Here is a 23,436-nt window from a genome sequence, read left to right on the forward strand (position 1 = left end):
GGTTCTATCTTTTTTTAAAATTTTTACATGATATCATTGTATGTTATTTATCTATGTGAAGGAAAACAGACACACCACATGGTGTTCTATGGATGTTTTATTGAAAGAGTTTGAACAATGTGAACTGCATGGCACCCACATCTCTGTATTTCAAACATACTACTTGGACAAAGTTTTTCCCCCTTTTATCTTATGGTAGTACACACCCTTCACAATGGGTCCTGCTATCTGATTTAGGATCTTTTTTTGTAGCTTGGTACTATATTAAAGCTGCAGAGCACCATTTAATTTCTACATTCGTACCAATAGTTAAAATGCAGAAATGTTTCCAAAAAAGTCACATGACATTTGCAGGTATGTAAAGAATAATTCAAATGAAACTTTCCACAGAACTTTAGCCAAAATGTACATTTAAGTTATTATAAAACATATCAGGAATACCATCAGACAAACGAAGAACATACTGATTTATTGATGATGAATGAGAAACAAATGACTTGCAGTTGACAATGTGTAATATAAAAAAAAACACATCTGTTACACAGGTAACAAACAGGTGAAGGTCTTTGTGTGACTCTTAATTCGGCAGTAAACTCAACATCCAGTGTTGAATAACTCACTAATAAAAGCACTCATTGCTACCTTATTCTGACCACCATTATGAGCTGACATGTAACAAAGACAAGGCAAAAAGCCTTTATAACTGTACAGAAAACAGCTGTTTTAAGTGTCTGTGTGTGCATGCAAATACATAATGTTCTCAGTTATATTTTTCTCTGTAACTGACCAAACAATCTGATAGAGTAGTTTGTTGTTTTGACATCTACCTTTGGCAAACGTTCCTCATCTGTCACTGCAGCTCTTCCAGAGAGGTGGCTTTTCACTAACATCACTGTTACATAAGGCAGGTTGATTTGCCCTGTACAACAATGATGATATCTCAAAATGTTGTACAAATGACAGGGATTTTCCTAAGAAAAGATCTGGCTCAAAGGGAGCACTGACATTAATAAAATCTGAAACATTATCCTTGTGATCTAAGTGGAAACTTCACAACACTGAGTATCTATAATATCAAAAAGAGCTTGTTCCGTTGCATAGAAAAATTCTACAAAAGGGCGCAACATAACAAAGCATAAACATATACAGCTGACATCTGAGCCTGAGAGATGAGTTTTTCAACAAAGTCTGAGACAAATCTAATTCAATTTACACCACATTCCTTCACAAAATGATTTCTCATTACTTAAGACATACCTAAATAAATACAATTTCTCTCGTAACATTTCTAACCTGAAATAAATTCGTCCCAAAACTTTGCTGCAACTTTATGGTTCAACTGTACAGAACTGAAATGCCTGGCTGAGAGTAAAAGCGAGAATCCAAGAAAAACTGACACACAGGAAATCCTTACAAAATATACTGTCAAATCTGAAATGATCAAGGAATCTATGGGGGCTTGATGCTTCTCATGTTTCACAATGTAACTTAACTCCCATGATTCTTTATGTAATCTAAAACCTCTAAGTAACAAAACTCCAGAAGTAAGTGGTAGTAAAAATAACAAAAATTACCATCAAGGTATTAACAGCGTAACATTGTAAAACAAAGTAAACACTAGCATACAAAACAAAAGGCAACAGATAATCCTCCATTTTGAACGCTGAGGGTAGTGTAGGGTTGTGTTTTAAAGTACGGGGAGGGGGTGTGTGTGTGTGTGGTGGTCCCTTGGTTCAGCGTGAGAGCTTCTGCCTGGCCACACCCCAAGAATCAGAGTAGGCTCTATTCTAGTAATGATTGCCCTAGGCCTCAAAGCGCTTTGGGCAGACCATGGGGGCAATGAGGGTCCACATGTAGAGGATGAGACAGACCCAGCAGGAGGCCATCTTGATCCAGAACGCAGACCAGCTCCCCTCCAACAGTTTCTCAATCTTATGGTTATCATAACTGCAAAAGGAAGCACACATTAAGAGAACTTAGCACAGACACAGAGAAGGACTGATTTTTAATCTTAACCTCAATTAACAACAGAGCAATCTTAAACCTGCAATAACTTCTTTGACCACATGGGGCAGCGGAAACAAGCTGAAAACACTAACAGTTATCGAACTTGTTTGCAAAGAGATTTACACAACCAGAAGATATAAAGCAACATTAGCATTCATTGAGAGTTGTGTCTCTGGCCACTTAATGAATCTAAGTCCAATATTAACACTCCTTTTAGCTCTCTTTTTTTCTCCACCAACTCCTGAAGGAAATATCTGACTCATTAGCAGCTAAATGCTACACTATGTATAGCTAGATGCTAACTTCAGTCTGTCTACTTTTTGATACTCGGCAGGTAGCAATGGCTTCTTTTTCCTCTGAAAACAGTTGCCTGCTGCAGCCAAAAACAACGTTATGAGAGTGAACCAAAACAGTAGATCTGCTGGCCATAAAAAATAACCAATAAGCTGAAATACGCTATAAAGCTCCATAAACCTGAGGGGAATTGCAGTCGGCTGATTCCCTGTGGGGTTCTTCACTATGAGTTACGCCTTTTAAATAGTCATTTGATCCATTGTTAGTATAAAAATATTGATTATAGCTGCTTTAACCCAATTAAGGCAATACTAACGACCTGTAACTTTAAACTAATTATCTTAATTAGAATAAGGTCCCTACAGATATTTTTCATGTCAGACTTTTTACGTTGTCATACCAGGAAAAGCACAGGTGTAACTAATATATAATATAATTAATGGTGGCTCCAGAAAGCCACGACTTGTCTTGACTTGTATAAGCTAAAGGCTTATCAAAATGGAAAGCAGTCATTATTAATATTATTATCAGTTACACCTGTGCTTGTCATGCAATGACATGTCAAAATGTGTGCTGTGAAAAAAGTATATTGGTGAAAGGATAAATAGATTTAATTTACTATTATTTTAGCTATTTCATACATAAATCAAAGTGAAATATTGACTTATCAAGTATATTGTATCTGGCATCAAACACCACCTGCATGTTGATACTGTTACTGTGATATTTTTCAGTTGACAGAACAAATCTGGCATTGGCTATGAAATCAGCTTTATTTATTTATTTCAAGTTGGTAATTATTTAACCTGCACTGAAGAGCGCATTTTTCCTTTGATGAGTAATTCTGATAGATAGTTGAGATTTTCTATGTTCATGAGCACTGCAAACTGCATTTTTCTAGTGTCACAGTCATGGAGAGTTGCAAACCATCATTATCAGTGTTATTGGATTGTTTCAACTTGTTTGGTAGCTGACTGCATCCTTATTAACCAACCTGCCATCAAAATGTACTTTTAGAAGTTCATTATTGCTATATTTTTCCCAAATACTGATGCAACAAGACACATTACTAGCAGCACATGACCAATGTGTGAAAAGGTGAGTGAGTGACTTACAAGTCTTCTGGACTGCCTCTAATTTATCTCAGTCTTAGAAGCCAGTTTTAGCGCCAAAATGCTTTGTGAATCACTCCTATTGACATGCCCCTTATTTTTTACGAGTTTCACTCTCAACTTGGCCAGTTAAGAGTTACTTTTAGTCCTAGGATATTTTGTGGGGACAGGACATTTCTATTGCTTACTGTATACAAACTGTTGCCTGGATATGGATGCCTGGTATAAGCATACACATATATGCCCAAGCATTGTACCACAATAAAAAAGTGCATCACACTGTGTCACTTACTGGAACCAGTTGGTGATGGTCATCATGACGTAGAGGGATCCCAGGAAGAAGACAAAATGGAAGTAGGCGTAGCTGTAGATGGTTCCCTCTCTCTCATCATACACCACGTTCTGACCTGAACCAGTATTCTCCTCATCATAGTCATCTGAAAAGCACACATTAAATAATGCAAAGGAGAGGATGTGGGTGAGACACTTTTAATGTGGAAAAATGCCTGAAACACTGACTTCAGTTGAGGTGACGTGACACTCAAGAGACGTGAGCCAGGAGAAAAAAGAAAGTCCAATGTCATTCTGGATTGATTCATTTAAATTACATGTAACATCCAAATAGAAGATGTGTACTATTGGTGATATATTTCTGATGCTTATATCTTCCAACATATAACAGTGTTGTATTTCCAGCAGGGGGCAGCGTCAGCCTACCCACAATTCCACTTAGCCGCTGGTCTTGCTTCACTGTGTCATACTAACCTCCTAGTAACAGTGACATCATCTATGTTTGCTGACCAATACTTTTTCACCATCCTCAATCTGGTTGAGGAATAGCAATGAGCATAGCCCCTCTGTGTGCAAACACTACTGCTGGAGACATAAGCGTACACAATGAACAGACTGGAGAGGCAGTGGGGAGAGAGGGGGAGGAAGAAAAAAAGATGTGATAGTGAGGGGGACTTATTTGACTTTCCTCACCTGTGTCATTTCCAAAACAGAAACAGCAGCGAGCTCTCTGCAGGAAAAAGAAAGATATAAAAAGGTTACCACATAACTGGAATAGACACACATTATGTCTCTTGGGTCTAATCTGTTTAATTTGATAAGAACATCTAATCGGGAGTGCCTGGTCAGTGGGGTTTTCAGGTCCTGTTAATCTGTTTAACCAGTGTGTATATTTCATTAACCCACACACCTAGTGGGTTCTGAATATTTGTGCTTTTACCTCAGTCTCTGGCTCACTGTTCCTACACACTCTGAGCGCTGCAGAGCTTCGCCTGGTGGTGGATGTCAAGCTAGAGGGAGGGTGGGGATAGAGAAAGAGATTTAAAGACAGATGGAGGGAGGGAAAGGTTGTAATTCCGTCACTATGTATTTTTCCAATAATTTGCAGTTTCAGATTGCTGCAGTCTAATTCCCTGTTCTTCAGGCAACGACCACAAGAGACAGGATGCCTCCACTTGATGGAAAACACATGTGAACAAACGCAAAAAGCCATAGTTCTCGCCGCCTCTCACACCCTTAGCTTAGCCACAGCCAATCATGCACTGCCTCTCCCGCGTCACAGCCAATCAAAACTACCCTGTCTCTGTCTCTACAGCCTGCCATAAAATACATTACTTTTATTCCACACTGCCTGTAACAGAACTGCTGTTAATGGATTTGGATTGTAGCCTTTGCATAATCTCTCAACTCTATAAATTCAATGATATAACAATAAAAACAGATATATTACAGGGAAACTTGGTTTATATAGACACCGAGATTAGGAAAAGGTGATGCAGGAGTGTGTGTGTGTGTGTGTGTGTGTGTGTGTGTGTGTGTGTGTGTGTGTGTTTTACCAAGAGTAAAGGATGCAGCCAAACAGGATAACGGTTCCCAGAGCAGTGACAATCTTCTTGTCACCCTCGATCCCAGAGTTGAAGGGAAACACACACACGGTTGTGTTCACACCATCTCTCTCCACCACTAAACAGAAAGAATGTGCAGACAGAGATGGATGAGGGGAAAGACGAAGTAGAGGGAGTATTGTAAGGAGTAGGGAGATTGCGAGGAGATGCAGCGAGTGTGTGTATTTTGGCACAGTGTTAGAAGCGGCGAGAGAAGGAGGGGAGGGGAAAATGGAGAGATAGTACAACAAAAGCACCGACAGCCTCAATAACAGTATGTAGTATACTTGAACGTTACTTAGGCGGCATGTGCTGATTTTAAATATTTATGGTGAGATTATTATCAGCTTATTTTATTTTTAAGTATACATAATTTAATGATAAATTAACCATCAAAATATTGGGTTTTTTTGTGGATTCTGAGCAAGAGGAGTTCCCCTTTTCTTAGTGTCTGTTTAGTGCCATGCCACTGTGTCCAGTCCACAGTGTCCTTCTGGTCATGGTTGGATGTTGCAATACCAATAAAACCTAACCCTAGTTTTCAATCACAATATATATTTATATTGATTATTGTCCCATTCCTAAGCCTGACAGTGTGCCACTGCAAGAGTTATAAGAGGAGCAACTGTGTGAATGCCATCCCTGGTGGTGTTTGCTGCAGCATTAATAAGCCTAACCAATGACTCAACATAAATAACACCTGCTGATCCAAGCTGATACACAACAATGGCTGTGTAGGGAATGAATTGTGACTTAGATTAATATTGTAACAGTTAATCAAAAGCACTAACAGCTTGCTTTAAAAAGTAGACTTTTACTGAGTGCTTGTCAGATGGGAAACATGTTTGCCCTGCTGTGAGAAGACAGGGAGTAGGTACTGTTATCTTCAATCTTGAACTAGGTACAGAGTGAAGACTATGTGTGTGTATGCAGCAAACAGTTAGGGAGAGTTTGGTGTGTGAGAATCAAGCTACTCCACAAGGCATGGAAGTTGTTACTCAGTATAAAAGACAAATAGAAATTCCTGTTAGACAGAGACTACCCATATACTGCTCACTTTGCTGTGGTTATCATTTAAGAGTCCTCTCTCCAAAAATCTCATATCAAAAAACCTAAACTAGATAGAATTTCTCTACAACAGCTGTGACTACTCGATGAAGATGGGTGTCTGTTCATACTCACTTTCTTTTGGTTTGCTGGAAAAGGCTGAGAAGGTGAGGTACATGACGTACACACTGATGACTCCTGGCTGCAGCAGGCCTGATGTGGGCTGCACTGCAGGGACAGAAAGGTGAATACAGGATTTAATTGTAACTGGCTATACTGACAGAGATTCCTGAGTTGGTGCAAATGTATTTTAATAAATACTGTAATTATTACAGCCAACAGTCTTACTTATCTGTCAATATATTATGTCTCAAATGTGTTGCTATTTGTGAATTGCTATTTGTGTGTATTTCCTCGATGTGGTAAGCCAAGTAGCTTTCTATACACACCACCTAAATGCAAATGCTTGTATTTTCATTTGTATTACTCAGTCAAATGAGATAATGTGCTTGTGAGTACAGGTCCTCACATTTCTGTATGCATGGGGAGATGGCCAACAGGGAGACGATGAGGCACAGGCTGCCATTGATGCCCAGGAAGATCTTGTTAAGTAAACAGGCCTCAGGGTCGGTATAGAACACACCCATGAAGACTACGGCTCCTACCGCAAGACTGAACAGCACCAGAGTCACAAAGGCCAAAGCCGCGTACCACAGACTATTAGAATTCACTCCTGAACTCCTGCAGACAGAAAGAGAGAGAGGGAGAGGGAGAAAACAGACAGCAGAAAGGAAAAACACAACATGAACAAGGGTAAAGCAAATTAAAAAGGGTAAAAAAAAGATCAAGTGAACAGGGGGGGGAAAAGGGCAAAGAAAACAGACACAGGAAAGACTGGCCTAAAGAAAAATTCAAAGAAAGAGAAAGTTATGTTTGTTATTACTGCACCCTGCGGAGACAAGAAGACGGGTTTATGGCTGCATAAGTGCTTTCACATCAGTTTTACTTGGTCTGAAAATTTAAGGTTTTACTAAAAAACTAAATAACGTGAGTACAAGTGCACATACCAATATATATTGAATGGTTTAAGTTTACTGCATTGGTTACCTAAACATTACAAAAGATTTAAACAATCTGCTGTGGTATGTGTGTTTCTGTTTGGGAAGGAAAGGGGAAACTGAGTGCATACTACAAACCATATGCATCCTGTGAATCTGCACAAGGCCGGCCTGCTGCCAAGCCTCCACTCCACCCACAAAAACACAAAGCTCCATGACTCCCTCTTTCCAAACTTTTTTTCAAGCACTGTACTCTTCCTATTTACAGGGTGTCCATGCTTACAGAAGTGAGCCAGACTCAGAGTTACTGGGACAAAAAAGAGACAGGAGCAGAGAGAAGACATGTTTGTCTCACCAGTTTGTGTTCCATCTGTGTGCAAACTCTACCAACAGCATGAGCTGGATCAGCAGGAAAATGAAACCGCAAACGGCTCCTACGTAACGCCACACTGTTGAATTGAACAGACAGAGAGAGACAGATGAGAAGACCATACAGCAGGCATCTGTGACTTACTGCAAGATGTTGCACTTTCATGCTGAGACATTATATTCAAACTACAGAAAAGATGGAAGGCCCATTTTGGAAGATGGGGTGGAGGGCTGCTGTTTTTTTTTTTAGGTGAGCTTGGAAAATTATGCAGCTAATAAAGAAAAATTGCAATACTTGTTACTTCCATAGTTTTCACTTGCTGTGTCTCCAACTTTTTGCCAGGTGGATACTGATGATATGTTATCTAGCAAAATATATTACAAATACCAGCTCAGATTATAGCACTGCAGCTCTAGTGTTAAGTGTCTTCTCTTTACCTTCCAGAAAGGTTTCCTCTTCTGGGAGGAAGAAGCCTCCAGCGCAGCACGCCACCAGCACAATAAACTTCAGCAACCAGAACCTGACATTCAAAGCAGTGATAACATTAAAAGGATGTACATGAAATAAGTTAAACATAAAATGTCAAAAAACGAAATAACATACAAAACAATGACTCCTGACAGAACAGCCTCAGCATGACAGTCAGAATTTTGATAGTGTTAAAAAGAGAAATGCAAGAAATACATGTGTCAATACAGAATATATAGTATAACGAATCCAAAAATATTTTGGCAGGATAAGATCTGGTGTTCAAATAATAGGTGTTTATGTTTATGTCATACTTCTGTTCAGGAAAACTATTCAGAGATCACTTGTCATGATGGCTAAGGCACATGAAAGATGCTTAATTGCAAGATATGGCTGTTTGCTCACAATATTGTGTGATTTTTACTGTTTATATTCAATTTTATTTATATAGCGCCAATTCATAACAGAAGTTATGTCTAAGTTAAGTCTCATTGCACTTTTCCTATAGAGCAGGTCTAGACCGTACTCTTTATAATTAATAATTAATTACAGAGACCCAACAAATCCCACCATGAGCAAGCATTTGGCGACAGTGGCAAGGAAAAACTTCCTTTAAGAGGGCAGAAACCTTGGACAGAACCAGACTCAATGGTGGGCGGCCATCCGTCGTTAGGTTTTGAGAGAGAGAGAGAGAGAGAGAGAGAGAGAGAGAGAGAGAGAGAGAGAGAGAGAGAGAGAGAGAGAGAGAGATTTTGGGTGAGGGGGGTGGGGGGAGAGGGAGGCACAATGCAAATACCACCTAGAATTTTTTTTAAATAGTAGTAATGTAATTGTAGTATTTAGAGTAATAAATTAATACAGACAAGCACTACAAATGTAGGATTACTGCTAGATATTACAGATGAATGTAAACTGTTTAATGACTGACAGGGCAAAAGGTGAACAGAAAGAGGAACAAGGCCTTGTTACCCATTATGTACAGCCGCCCTCCAGCCTGTGCTGTTGTTGACTCGTATGGTGAAGACAGCGAAGAATAAGAAGAAGCAGGCCATGCCGAAGCACACCTTGTAGACAGCAGAGTAGCCAACCAGAATTTTGCAGTTCTCCCCTGCATTCATCTTCTCACACAAGTCACTGTAGAAGGGGATCTGATTGACAAAATCACAAACCGAAGACACTTAGATTAGATCATTATGGTGTTGAAAACCCCCCACCTCTGCTCATGTTTGTCTAGTAAATGGCCTCAGAGAAAAGGCCCAATGGCATTTATTCTGAGCGTCACGCCTCTAAAGGAGCAGAAAGAGAGAACAGGCAGCAACAACAACCCCTCTTTCTCTTCATGAAGCCCTCTTTCATCCCATGTTCTCTACAGGCTGTTAAAGGGGCCTTACAACTAACTGTCAGTGTACAAAAACAAAAGACACAGATGAATAAATTAACCGCCCTTTTGTCAGCAAGTCAGAGGGATTTGGAAGAGTGAAAAGCACAGAGCGCACGAGCAAGAGAGAAAGATTGGGAAATACGTTTTAAAATAATTTTCCAAAATGTATTTCAACCTACAGTGAGCTGCATAAAAAAAGAAGAGAGTAAATCCGGAATCAGTAAAGTTGATTAGGACTTTGCTGTGGCCTTCAAAGGAAATTGGAAGTGCTTCAGTGGCTCAGTGCCAACAGAAGAAGAGACGGTCTTTGAAATGATAACCACTGAATGGAGGCTCAAATATCTGTTCCCTTCTCTGATGCCCCACGACTGTAGCGATGTGAATCAAAGTCAAATACAAGAGCTGCTTTTCAAACACAAGTAAATTTTTGAGAGAGTATTTTGGTCCTTGAAGTTCACATGGGTGAGATGCCAGTGGATTGAGTTGTCAGCACCTCTGTGTTTAGCACGGTCCAGAGCCAGATCACAACATAGAGTAAAAAGCCCATTTTAGAGCTTTTGTCTCATGTTGAGGGCCATATTAGCATGTCCATGGTGTAGTGATTAAGAGGGAAAGGGGCCGGCTGTTTCAGACAGCTGTAAATCTCTTGAGAAAAGACCAGCACTCTCATATGCACAATGGCTGCTCTTAGCTGGGACTTCCCACTGAGCTCAGTGTGTGACTGACAGTGTGGCATGTATATATGTGCGTGTAACTCAGCAGGCTCCGTGTGGTGCCATTAGAGGCCATTTCGTGCCTGGATGGGCCTTTTACGGGGTTCTTCTCTCACAAGGAGACACACTGTAAGGTGTCGTTTTAATACTGTACAGTAGACAGTGGCGAAGAAAGAGAGAAGAAAAAACAGCAAAAGAAGATTGGGGGGAAAATATTACGGTCTTCAAACAGTGCTATCAGTTGAGGAAGCTTGCGGTCATTACCATAGTAACACAGTCAGCTGAGGGTATTCTTCCCAGAAACATCAGTATTCACTGTTTACTCCGTCTTCTAGTCTAGTGTATGCTGATACGCACTGTAAATCACTTCTCAAGCTCAGATATTCAGCTTTCAATATTAACGTGGACAAAAGGCTGAGAAGGAGATGACATCATATCTGACACCTTGTGCCTGACTGTGACCACAGTCTGACTCACCCAGATGACAAGGATAACTATATTGTAGCAGTAACAGCACCCACAGAAGCCGTCCAGTTGAGTGGGAATTTCTCAGAAACAATCACAGAAAGAGTCAGTCTGATAATAATCCTGCATTATGACGATTCAAAGAGGTAACACAGGGGAAGAAAACACACGAAAGCCTTAAAGATAAAAAGAGACCGCAGCAGGCCTCCTGTGTATCTTCTTCAGAGATTAGGTGGGCAGTTAAAAACAAAAAGCTAGCAGCCTGAACTCCTGCCTCCTCGACTATGGCCTTACTACTATGAAGATCTCCTGGTAAAATAGAAGGATGTCTGTTTGCCTATAGCAATGTTATAAATCTTAATAAACTAGTAATACTAGTACATTCTCTGAAATATTATTCTGTTTACAGCAGAGAGCTAAACACAAAAGTTGTCTCACCTGACAAGAGAACACTCAATGTGTGCAGAGTGTGTAACCTACAAATACTTTCTCTTTCCTTTTCAGTTCTGCTCCATGTCAGTATGTGTTTCTATCACAGCACTCTACTGTCTAATGACATTCAGACCTCATTTTATGTACAGTTGCTAAGTGAAGTGAAGAGAAGAGAAGAGAAGTGAAGCCTGGGGAAAAAGTATAGAAGTAGCGGTAGGCCAAACAATGTAAACGGTCACAGTATTGAGGCTACTGTTGGCTTGGTTACTAGAACCTCTGAGCCGACCCCCACTCTTCTATTTAGTAAACTAGGCTATTCACAAAACAACGACAGAATTAAGACTTTTAGGGAGCAGACCTAAAAAATTATTTAAACTTACAAAGACTAGACAATTCAGTCATAACTTATTTCTGAGAAAAATACACAATTTTTTTAGTCTTGACAATCAGAAAGCAGCAGATATTTAACAAGTGTTGTGTCTGCCAAGGCAATCCCATTCCTCAAATCCAAATAGAGCACAAATTATAATGCGTTACTGTACAAAAACAGAAATTAACATCCATCAAGAATCAATGTGCCGTGCTCACATATACATCAGTTTGCAAAAAATGCTTTAAAAACATAGATGAAAAAGCCAAATTTGGGTGAAATGATGGATGGTGGGGGGCATGTGCTGAATGCCTGCCAAATCCTCAGGGAGCACTGGAAATTAGTGTACTTTGTAAGGGCGAGGAGGACTCCAGCTGAGCCGTGGCTCTGCTCTGACACCTGGATGAACTGAATTATAAAGTAATACGCTCTCATTCACAGCACCCCAAAAGATTTATTTTGTTTGTTTTTGGACAGTTATTTAAAAATATATTTCCTGCTTACACCTGTGACATCGACAAGCCTGATTTCACTTGTGAAAATCAAAAATGTATAAAATAATCTTGATAAGAACAACAAGCTGACAACTATAACAATCATAACTATAATCAGCCCAATAACTGTACTGTGTGTCAGCAGCCATGTTGCTACCTACACAACTGCAACCAGGAAATCACAACCTCTAATCTGAGTTGATCTGAGTAGATCTCATCATAACTTTTCACCAGTCTATCATCAGTGTACGACGGAAGCACTTATCTATTAGAGGCTTTTAGGACAGAGTTTCAAAACCACTCCACTCACTCTCCATTTAAATTTAAGCTGTTATGGAGCACAGATGATAGCTTTAATTTTCTCTCTGTGCTGTTTATTCCTTCCTACCTTCTTACAATTAACTTTCAAACATATAAACCTCAAAACTCTTCAATTACATATTTGTATATACTGTACCTGTAATTTACACAGTTAAAACAAGTCTGTACATGTATGTATTGTGGGAGAGCGATACTTTGCTGTGTGTGATTTATGTACTTACATGGTTTCTGAACTCCTGCTCCACAGTGGGGGACATCATGATGGCACAGATGATGGTGACCAGCAGGAAGTAGAGGGCATACATGACTCGGGTCCCTGTGGACTGTTTGATCTTGGGGCAGCAGTTACAGCAGCACGAGCAGGCTGCTGAGCCACAGCAGCAGGCCAGCTGCACACAGAGAACAATGGAGAAAAGAGGGAGGGATGGGGAAAACATTACCATTTCACTTTCAGAATTTTCCACACCATTATAAGCCATCTGATCCAGACATAATGTATTTACGGGGCACTTGGATAAAGGAGGACCAGGATTTAAGTGTGTATTTTGCAACCATCTCTTTCAGCTACAGAGGCTGCACTTTTATCTTCCTGGAAGGAAAGGGAACGCAGCAAACAAAAATTCCCAAAGATCACAAAAGTGATAAGACCAAAATGCATTTTGTCACAGACTGAACAAACATTTTTCTAACAGTAAAATTATAGAGAAAGAAAGCAGTGGACAAAAAATAAAAACAGAAATACAGAGACAGAAAAAAGGTCCTTTTGGTCAGAATTCAAGATAAGAGAATAGTAGTTAGACAATTGGTTTGAGCTTGGAAGTCAAGATACTCAAATATTGAAGATTATACACAGGGTTGTGTGATGTTCAACAGTCCTACAGGAGTCAAGTCATATTGTATCTATACAGGCCCAAAATCACAATCTGAACAACAACCCACCTTAAACCTCTCTTCAGTTGAGGCAAACAAAAAAAAAAAGAGGAAAAAAAATAAAAACAGACAAAATGTTATCTATCCAGATAAGGTACAGTTTTCACAGTCTTGCAACAGTTACTACTTACTGCAGGTCTGAGCCAGAAGACAAAATTATGGCAACTTACTGGACTAGGGACAAATAGAAAACACACATCTGTCTCTTTGCTAATTCGTGGTTTCTATCACGAGGGACAAATCCCTCCCTCTCCTTCACAGTGGCAACTCTTGGTCAATGTAGACAGTGAAGTCTTGTCCGGAAACACACACAAATACTCACACAGAGGCTTACTCTGTTTCTTCTGACAGGCCCTCATACCAGAGGACAGTCTCGTAAAGACAACCCGTGTTCTATTTAGGAAAGAGGGGGCTCTATAATTATACAGTATAATGTCTTTCTGTAGCTACCCCACCCTGCTAGTGTAAGCCTTCTACCCCTCAGCCTGCAGAACACACACTGCTGTGGTGAGAGGTGAACTTCTGATGTGGTCTACAGCTGAGGTGTGGTACACTGTAAAGCTATATTGGTGCTCCACTGCTGGAGGGTTTACACACACCATTTTCCTTTGTATGTTCTCCCCTTATGGGATGCGACACAGACTTTGCTAACGATAAGGGAAAGGTGCTACTGTGGGTTACACGCCAAGGCTAGTCTGACCATAAGTCTTTCTGAGCCACAAGCAAAATTTGTCTCTAAGTACTGTCATTATAGCATTAGGTGAGAAGTAGGAAATTATGGGCAGATGGGAAATGACTTGCCAGCAACTGCTGACCCGTCAGCTGGAGGGTATCATGGCTCTGGACAGAAACATCTTATGAAAGTTGTGTACTGTCTAATAACATCTGCGTCTGACTAAAGGCCAAAGTTACCTCATCCTTTAATAAAAGGGAGCACCAACTGGTGTATGCCACAAACAAATTGTTTTTTTTTTTTTTAAATGTATCACATCAATATGTCAACAAAATGGTTCTTCTACTGTGGGTGTATTTAGTTAATCCAAGTCTCTGCCATACTCATACACTATCCATTTCTTCACTGTATATTTCCTGCATGCACCTTGTAGCTCACATAACATTTTTTTTTTTATATTTTGGGGCATTTTTTTGCCTTTATTAAATAGGATACCCCCTGTATGACATGCAATGAAGCCACACTCAAACTGGTGATGTAGCAATTAGATTGTCAGAGTCATAAACCCCAAGCCCACCAGGACACCCTGCCTTGTAGCTCAAATGTATCCTGACAATGTGGGATTCCTCTGGTGATTAATACATTTTATCTCTCTAGACGTGTTAATGCACCCTAGCAAGATCAGTTTCATTTGCCTTTCAGTCATAACAGTAATCTTAGCCCTTGTCTGCGAGTGTGTGTCTAAGCTGGGGTATGGCCAGGGTGTACTGATGTAGTAAAGCCAGTGTGCAACATTGTCTGATGTGTTGCGTTCCGCTCCAGATGCCAGAAATGTGTGGTATGCTGCAGGCTCGTGGATCCACACAGGCACATGATCAGGATCAAGCTACTCCTCTGCCCACATGGCTCTGCCTCTCTGCTCTCTCTGACCAGAGGTTTCCCTGCCAATATTTTCTATATGGCCAAACTTAATTGTTTTTTGCCTCAAGATGAAGATTGGTTACTAATAGCCTTCCTTTTTGATACAAGCTGTGTGGCATTTGTTTGATAGTTCTCTAAACAGATTCCCCATGTGAAACCAAACTCAATTATGTTTCCACACAGTTCTCTAGAAGAGCTGAGAAAAACATTGCTGTCTGTTGCTCTTCTTACATAAGGTAGATTTAGATTTTTTAGAAATTGTGAAGTGCAAAATCATTAATTAAACCTTTATGAAATAAAGAACAAAACACTAAATACACCTTTCGGATCAGAAATAAACGGAGTGGGGTGCCAGGGTGGCATAGTAAGTAAGGAATCCATCCTTCATCTGAAACTCTGGGTTCAAGCCCTTGTGATAGTAGGCCTGTATGTCTGTTTTGCTGTAGTGTCCTTGACAGTGAATCCCTCCCACCTCCATGAGTTTATTCAAGCATGAGTAAATAGGTCAACATACAAGGTTCACATTTAATTCCTTTACCTATATTGTAATGAAGAAATAAGAACAGAAGAAAAACAGGTCAAATCATAAATTTGACCTCCTCGTGCTAGTTGGTTAATGGTTGCGGGCAACAAACACAAAGACTTCTTTGATGCTTTGTTGCCAGATCAAACAAAGAAGGATACCAGTTTATTCCCAATGAGGAAGGGTGTGTTAATATCCATTCATGGATAAATGTGGAAGTGGGCATTAAGTTCATACACGTGCACACAATTTACCAATGCTTGAGATACAACGGAAGAGTGTGAATGAAGTGTTTTGAAATTCTGCCTCCAAGGCTGCATGTGCATATTTCTTCTTGTATGTGCATACACAGACTTCTAGTCTTAAATCTAAAGCAAGTTTTATGTATGTGGCCCCTGGTCTCCATTTGATTATACACAGCTTAACAGGATAAGCCTTTTCCTTTGTCTTTGCTGCACCCACATGTCTTTCTCAATGGGCGATTAATTAACCACAACAGACTGAAAGTAAGCAGGGAAAAAAAGGATGATTTAAGTCGTGAGGGTATTTAGATTTCATTAGTTAGGGGGTGTTTCACCAGCGGACTGCACACAGTGAGGGGGCCAACAGCAAACTGCAGCAGAACTGATGGAGGGAGGGGGAGGCAGGAGATGGGAATGTCTTGGGGAATTCCACCATACGCAGATACAAAAAGAGTATCCATGGTAACCAACGCTGACCCTACCCACTTAATGGGCCATCCACCCCCTACTCCACTGCCCGTCTGCATGTCGACAGGTGGTCGGCATGTCTGCAGTGTACACCCCTACTACAATATCAACAGCAACCCCCCACTAGCTTGTCATATTGCTCTAGCCATCCAAAGATCATCAACCCATGCTACAGCAAACGTGGCACTTTAGCCACTTGCTAGGTATACCTTGGTCTAGCTTTACCAGACTTAAAAATAAGCCAAGACTCTCACAACCCTCCACTGAAGGCACCAAGCCTCACTACACTGTGATTGTGGGACTCTCAAGAGACAAAGACTTGTCTCTTTCTCACTCAGCCTGAAGCTCTGTTTCACATCTCATTTCCTCCATCCTCCCCCACCCTGTTACTTAGAGGCTTATTGTTGTCATCTCTTGTCTTTTTTCCTCCTCTTCACCCTTTCTTTGTTATCTTCAGCTGCCCTTTACCCTAAATCATTCATTCCTCAAAGCTCGGCTACCTTCCAGCTGTTCTAGGGGTCAGGAGAAAGACGATACTACTCAAAACACACACACACACACATATATAGGAATCAGCTTTACGTAGAGAGGATGGACAGGATATGAAACCCAAATGCTGTTCAAAATGAAGCAAGCAACTGCAGAGACAGCTTTAGTCTGTTGACCTGAGTGTTCAACAAGGACTCTGACCAACAGCTGGATGCTTAATCAACAAATGTGAGACAGTTCCACATGTAGACAATCCTAACACAACATCTATTATTAGACAAAATCTGTGATTAGACTGTGAGCTTTTTATCGTATTGATGATAATAACCATGTTTTTCACTTCCTCCAATTTCTACCGCCTTTTTTTCCTCTACCCAGCAGCGATGAAAGGAATAGCAGTATAATTGCAGTAAAAAACAGGAAATGGCAAGGGTAGCCTAAACCAAACACACAGAGGTAAACTCTGGAGCACATAGCCACGCAGACACAACTGCTTACACAATACAAACAGACAAAAAATAGGTCACTCGCTAGAGCAAAGGAGAATCAGGAGGAGGTAGATGGATCGAAGTCAGTTAAGGGTTTTCTCTTCCAACAAGTCAACCAGCCAAGCAGATGTGTCAACAATGCTTCCGCAGGTTAGGAAGTGTATGGAATACCTAGAGAAAAAACTATAAAATTTAAAGTACTATTGGTACTACATGTGGCATTTGTGACAGGATTGTTTGGCACCAGGCTACAGAAACAATCAGTTCCTGCTGTGGCTGTTTGAACATAGGGACAAACTTTCATCTGCTGATTTGAGATCTTTTATCAGTAGTGAAAAAAAGAAAACACCACCAGATGCAGACCCAACAATAAACCATTTTCAGTGGAAAAAAGAAGCACAGACAGACATGACTCACAACTGAGATGAGCACTGACAAAAAAACTTGACTAGGAGAATGTGGCAACAATTTCAAAGGCTGCATCTGTGCGAGTACAAACTTCAGGTTGATTCAAACCATCAGTGTGGTTGTTCATGAATTAATTACTTCTAATACATTCATCTTCATTCCCTGTCCTATTTTACTTTAGTACATTCTGCCTTTCATATTTACACTATGCTGTAGCTGGTTGTTTTAAAACTGACAGAACTCTCTGTTAGTTAGAGCTTAATGATGGTGACCAGTGGATAAAGTTGACCGCAATGAATCATGACAGACCAATGGCTCAGACGGAACTGTAGACACACCCTCTTATCTTATATTACAACAATGCTTAGTGTTGAACGCAGTGAGGAGAAACCAGCAGTGAACAATATGAAAAAAGAGGGAAAGGCGAAACAAAAAACCTTTTAAAACAATAAGATCCGAGGCAGAATCTTTCTCACACACAAGTTAAGTTGGCCCAAACTCCAGACCAAGACCTACTCCATTTCCCCTTATGTTGTAACTGACAGCTCGACTATTGTCTATATAGCTAGGCAGCTGTATATACACAGCAAAACTGTATCACTGCTGTTTCTCATACACAAAGGGAGGTCTTTGCTTCTCTCTTGGCAAATACAGCTCCTAGCTACAACCAATAGAGAGAAACTTAAGTCCAATGGACAGAAAAGAAAGACAAAAGAAGAACTGAGGTACAGTGAAGAGCTAAAAAATGGGGCAGAAGTGAAACAATCCCATACAGACAAAGGAGTCCATCACAAAAATAACCAAAGGAAACAGACCAAACAACAAACGGAAGACGGTCAAAATACAAAGCAATAGCAGATCAACAAGCTAATCCAACCTCATGCTGTATTTACCTAGAGGCCTGTTTCACTTCCCAAGATGTATTGTTCACTAGTGTGAGGCTTCAGTTAAACAGAATTGCACACAATATCATGTGATAGCTAGCTGGCATTTCACATGGTTACATCAGCACCGTCAACCTGCAGAAAAAATAAATAAATTACAAAGAAAGACATGGGAATATGTGAAAAGGAGGCTCAGGAAGACATTATTGCTGCCATATGACAGTTCAGAGGGAGACAAAACAGATGAAAGATTGCCAATGATGTCCCTGTGGGAAAACAAACTCCTGCGGCTGCTGACCACAGCAAGATTCCTGAGGGGAAGCTGAAAATAGCAGACACGTCTCACATGGACACAGTTGGCCAATAATTATAATTGTATGACTGACCCAGAAATGTATGTTGGAGGGGACTGCTACAGATGCTTGGTGGCCGTATTCACTTTTTTGCTATTTTTTACAAGTCAAGTAATTTTACAGCTCATCAACACCTGTTTTTAGGATCACCTGCCCCATCGTGACATAACAGCCTCTGTGCCATGACCTCGGCAACAAGCAGTCTAACCGCCATCTGATGGTGATAGCTGTGTTTGTGTGAGTGTTGCCAGGCTGTAGGTGAACATTTAGTGATAGTTCAGGACTTCACAATATTTGTTTATATGGGAAATCACTTTCCTGTAAGTTGGCATTCTTAAGATTGCAGAAACCTTTTTATGAGAAATACAACATTACACTTAGACTAACCTGCGTCAATCATGAAATACATTTTCAAAAAACCCACAAACAATAAATAATGATACACTGCCTAAAAATCCCCATTTATCACCAAAAGCTTTTGGTTATCTTGCACCACCCTGATGAAGGCAAGATAGCCACAAATGTTTGGTGAATAGAGCATGGTGTACTGGAGAAGAGTTGTGCAATGTGAAAACACACTTTTTGGTTGCACATCCACAGAGGCCAGGGTGTAAGCTCAGTTGATGCTTGATGTCTTACTCAAGGATACTTTATTAGGAAGGATGCTTGCTGAACGACAGTCTCTAGTATCCTCTAGGTCCTCCTGACTCATGACCCTGCCAAAGTTGCCTGCGCCATAACATATGCTGCTTGAAACACCCACATGGTTTCAGTCCTGTCCCACACTCACAGCCAATGCTTGCAGCGCTTTGGACAAAACTCAAAACTGAGCTAAAGCCTACCCCCTATCCCATCACACAACATGGCATACATCCCTGATCCCACTGAGAAATTACAAGTGAGCTGCTCCCACAGCATGCCTGCTCCTCACTCGAAATCTAATCCAAACAACACCCACCCTCCCTTATTGTCCACCTCGGAGCCAAAGAGGAAATTAACAGACCACACATCAATTTGGGCTACTCTAAACCTCAAGAGGGGCATGTATATGAACACACAAAAAAAGGTAATTACAAGTATACACATAAATAGAGATGGCGACAAAACTAAATGGAGAGTCTGTGACAGGGATTAGCACACCACCAGTACAGCAACACAAAACTGATCTTATTGTTTTTCCTTCATTTTCTCTTAATCCTTCCATGTTTCCATCATTTCCTGTCTTTAAAAAGAACAGGAAATAGAAGTGAGCTCCCCTTAGATGAGGGATGTATCTGTGTAATTAAATTCCTGACCAGACCATCTCAGCGGTGGTGACACTGCGGTCAAAAACAATCTGTTAGTTGAAAAAAAGACTCTCAGCACTGAAGAAAACCCTCTCAAACTAACCTTACATATAAACCACTAGCTGCCTGTCTTTTCAAAGTAATTCTGCAACTTCATATTAGTCACAGCCCTCAAATAATTCAGATACACAAGCATTGTAACCACTAATCATTTTCATTATTGACTAATTTGCTGATTATTTTCCTGGTTGATTAATCCTTCGAAAAAATGTCAGAAAATGTTAACAAAACACCAATCACAAAGGTCCATGTTGACATATTCAAATAGCTTTTTATCCAATCAACAGTCCAAAAGCTAAAGAAATTAAATTTACTATCATGGAGGTCAAAGAAGACCAGCAAATATTTGTAATCGACAAGCTGGAACTAGTGAATTTTGAGCATATTTATTTTAACAATTATTTATAAATGATAAATCAATCAATTACCTACGCTTTAATCAATTATCAGAATTGTATATAACATGGTTTATCATAAGTAAATGTATTAATATAGGAGGTATATAATGTCATGTATTTCCAAATAACGCACTGGATATCAAAACTGACCTCAACAACAAACCAAAATAGCAGGCCTAACCATATTATTTCTACAGGGGGTATACTGTATAATGCAGTTCATTTCAAGTGAGCCACTAGCAGTCTGCCATTTACAAGTAATTCTGCAACTTTAAAATATAACTTAGTGTCCTCAACCAATTCAGAAACACCAAAAAATTAAACCATAACATTTCTACAAGGGTGTATGTGACTCGTAGAAGCACTAGCTAGAAATCGGATTGGCCTGATGTTTTTTAGCTGAGGAGCAAGATGTCCCTTAGTGGTTGGAAAAGTGCAGCGGTGCATTACTGAACAGAAAACAAGAAAACCAAAGCGAAGATTTGTCACACCCTAGTTATGCTGACAAGGCACGCCTGAGCACTGCCAAACCACAACATGTTTTGCTGTTTCCGTCCAACACATCTGTAAAGACTTTCAAAGATGACTTTACTTTTGATAGCAGGTAAGTTACTGTACGTTGGCTACTCGCTGTGCTGTGGCTGACGTTTTAGCTAACGTTAGTTACCTCGTCTCTCTTTGTCTTCCAACGGTTATAACGATATTACAGTGAAGTTATTCAATCATTTCAGCGAGGGGATTAGAATATTTTCACATTGTTAATGAATTACGGTAGCTGACAGGGGTCTCGGGAATCACCACGACATAAAAACCCCACTGACTCTCGTTAGCTGACGGTGAGTGGCTACAGATATTCATACAAACCGTAAACAAAACAGAAACAGTCGACGTTCGACCTAGCTTAACGCTTCACTGTAACGTTTACAACCGTGCATCGTTGAATAACAATAAAAAAACAGCAATAAGTCGGAGTATTGTTCCTCACCTGCGTGATCCAACACGGAGTACTACACATTTTGCGGGGAGATAATAAATAAAATCCGTTTCAGAGTAAAACGAGCTCGCTGCTGTCTGTCGCGCTTTCTTCTTCTTCCACATGAAATCACCACCACCACCACCACCACACGGTGAACGACGCGCCTGTCCTCCTCAAACTGCTCCGTCCGTCCTCCCTCCCTTCCTGCCAGGCCGCCGCTGTCTCTCCTCCCACTGCACATCACCAACAAAAAACCGACACTGCCGCTGCCACATGGAACACGTGGTTGAAACCAGATGATTAAACAGGCTATGAAAGTCTATTTAAAAAAATAAATGCTATGACACACTCTTGGGTTACAGTATCCTTTCATTACAGATCAAAGCCTCTCACAAAGCCAGATGTCACACAAATTAAGACCTTTAAATAGCACTTCCTTATGAAAAATAGTTATCCTATTCATATTATGAATTTTAGAAGGATGTTATGTAAAATCACAGCGTGATACACAGGATAAATATGCAATAACAGGAATATTGAGGGAATGTAGAACAATTTTATGAGATGTATTTTACACTATTATTAGGACAGTTAAAGGTTATAGTTTGTCCTTTTTTGTGATTTTAAATATTTTATTGCATTTTCATTGTAGCCTCAATTTTATTTGACACAGCAGGGAAAGGAAAAAAAGCATCAGCTCATCAATGCAAAATAAATATTCAGATACAGCACAATATGTGAAACAATACATTTATATCAATCATAAAGGCTCATGGGTCTATGAAATGAGAAGGAGACACAATAGAAAGGGGAAACAACAGCTACATCGAGAAGATCTACATAGTAGTGATCAGCTTTAAATCATAATATTAATGCCCCACATAATGTTAATTAATTCACACCTATTGATAATAGGCGTTAAAATTCTCATAGCCACCTTTAATCCTGGCTAACATACAGTAGCCTACATTCATATTGGCTGTCATTAGAGTCATCCACTCTTATTTGTGGAGCAGTTGTATTTTTTTCAGTGGTGTAAAACAGTTGTAATAACCGCCATTATGAAAGATAATTGGTAATGTTATCCTATAAGATATAATTCTGTCATATTTCCAAGCAGACAAATGGTGAGACCAAAATTACCCAACTTACCCCAAAATCCTTTTTTTGTAGCTTGATGAGGAATATCATGTTTGGCATTATATTATGTTATTGTGTCATGCACATACACGTGCGCAGCCCACATAGACTTGTAAGACACCACAAAATACTGTTGCAGTGGTGAAATGTTAGTCAGGCATGAACATAACTTCTTCCATTACATTGCAAACAAAGAACTTTGTCTTCTGTCCTAGGCTCTACAAATACAATCTGCCACTAAAACACAGCTCAAGTTTTTTTTTTTTTTTATAATCATTCAGAAATGAAGAACATTTTACTAAAAAGTGTAGTCCTTAAATCATAATATAATGAGCATAAAACATGAAATGGCCTTCATCTTCAATCTCAAATAAAGTATTTTCTCAGTAAACCTGCCTGTTTCTATAGCTAACCTTAATGTACAGTAATTGTGCACACAGATCTTTTACTTTTGGTTCAATTCCTCCTTAGATAAGTCTCTATAGTATTGTATTATTCATGCTAAGGTCTTAATCGTCCCACTGCAGTTCAACCCACATGCATATTTTGCTGATTCAGACATATGAGCAAGTCTTACTTTCTCCCACAAACCCTGTGCTCATGTTGTGCAACAGCATGTGGGTAACAGTGTGTTGGTTCCAACAGTGGCTTTCCTGGCCAACGAAATGACCTGTATATGAGCCTGAGTTGTTAAGGCTACTACCGTGCTGCTATTTGTCAAAACTGTCATCTGACCCAGTAACTCAACACACACACACACGCACACACAC

The 23,436-nt window shown here is 40.0% G+C and overlaps 1 protein-coding gene across 1 annotated transcript; it reads right to left on the reverse strand.

Moving 5' to 3' along the window:
- Positions 1 to 79: 79 nt before the first annotated feature.
- On the reverse strand, positions 80 to 21,793 carry serinc5 (serine incorporator 5). Its single transcript, XM_044196750.1, is given in 13 exon segments — positions 80 to 1,947; positions 3,706 to 3,850; positions 4,398 to 4,434; positions 4,645 to 4,714; positions 5,261 to 5,387; positions 6,491 to 6,583; positions 6,885 to 7,096; positions 7,769 to 7,862; positions 8,221 to 8,303; positions 9,221 to 9,399; positions 12,649 to 12,816; positions 21,536 to 21,581; positions 21,583 to 21,793. Coding segments are annotated over 13 exon segments (1,584 nt in total). The 5' UTR covers positions 21,768 to 21,793; the 3' UTR covers positions 80 to 1,802.
- Positions 21,794 to 23,436: the final 1,643 nt, after the last annotated feature.

This window comes from Siniperca chuatsi, linkage group LG5, assembly GCF_020085105.1.
Source record: "Siniperca chuatsi isolate FFG_IHB_CAS linkage group LG5, ASM2008510v1, whole genome shotgun sequence".
NCBI classification, from domain to species: Eukaryota; Metazoa; Chordata; class Actinopteri; order Centrarchiformes; family Sinipercidae; genus Siniperca; species Siniperca chuatsi.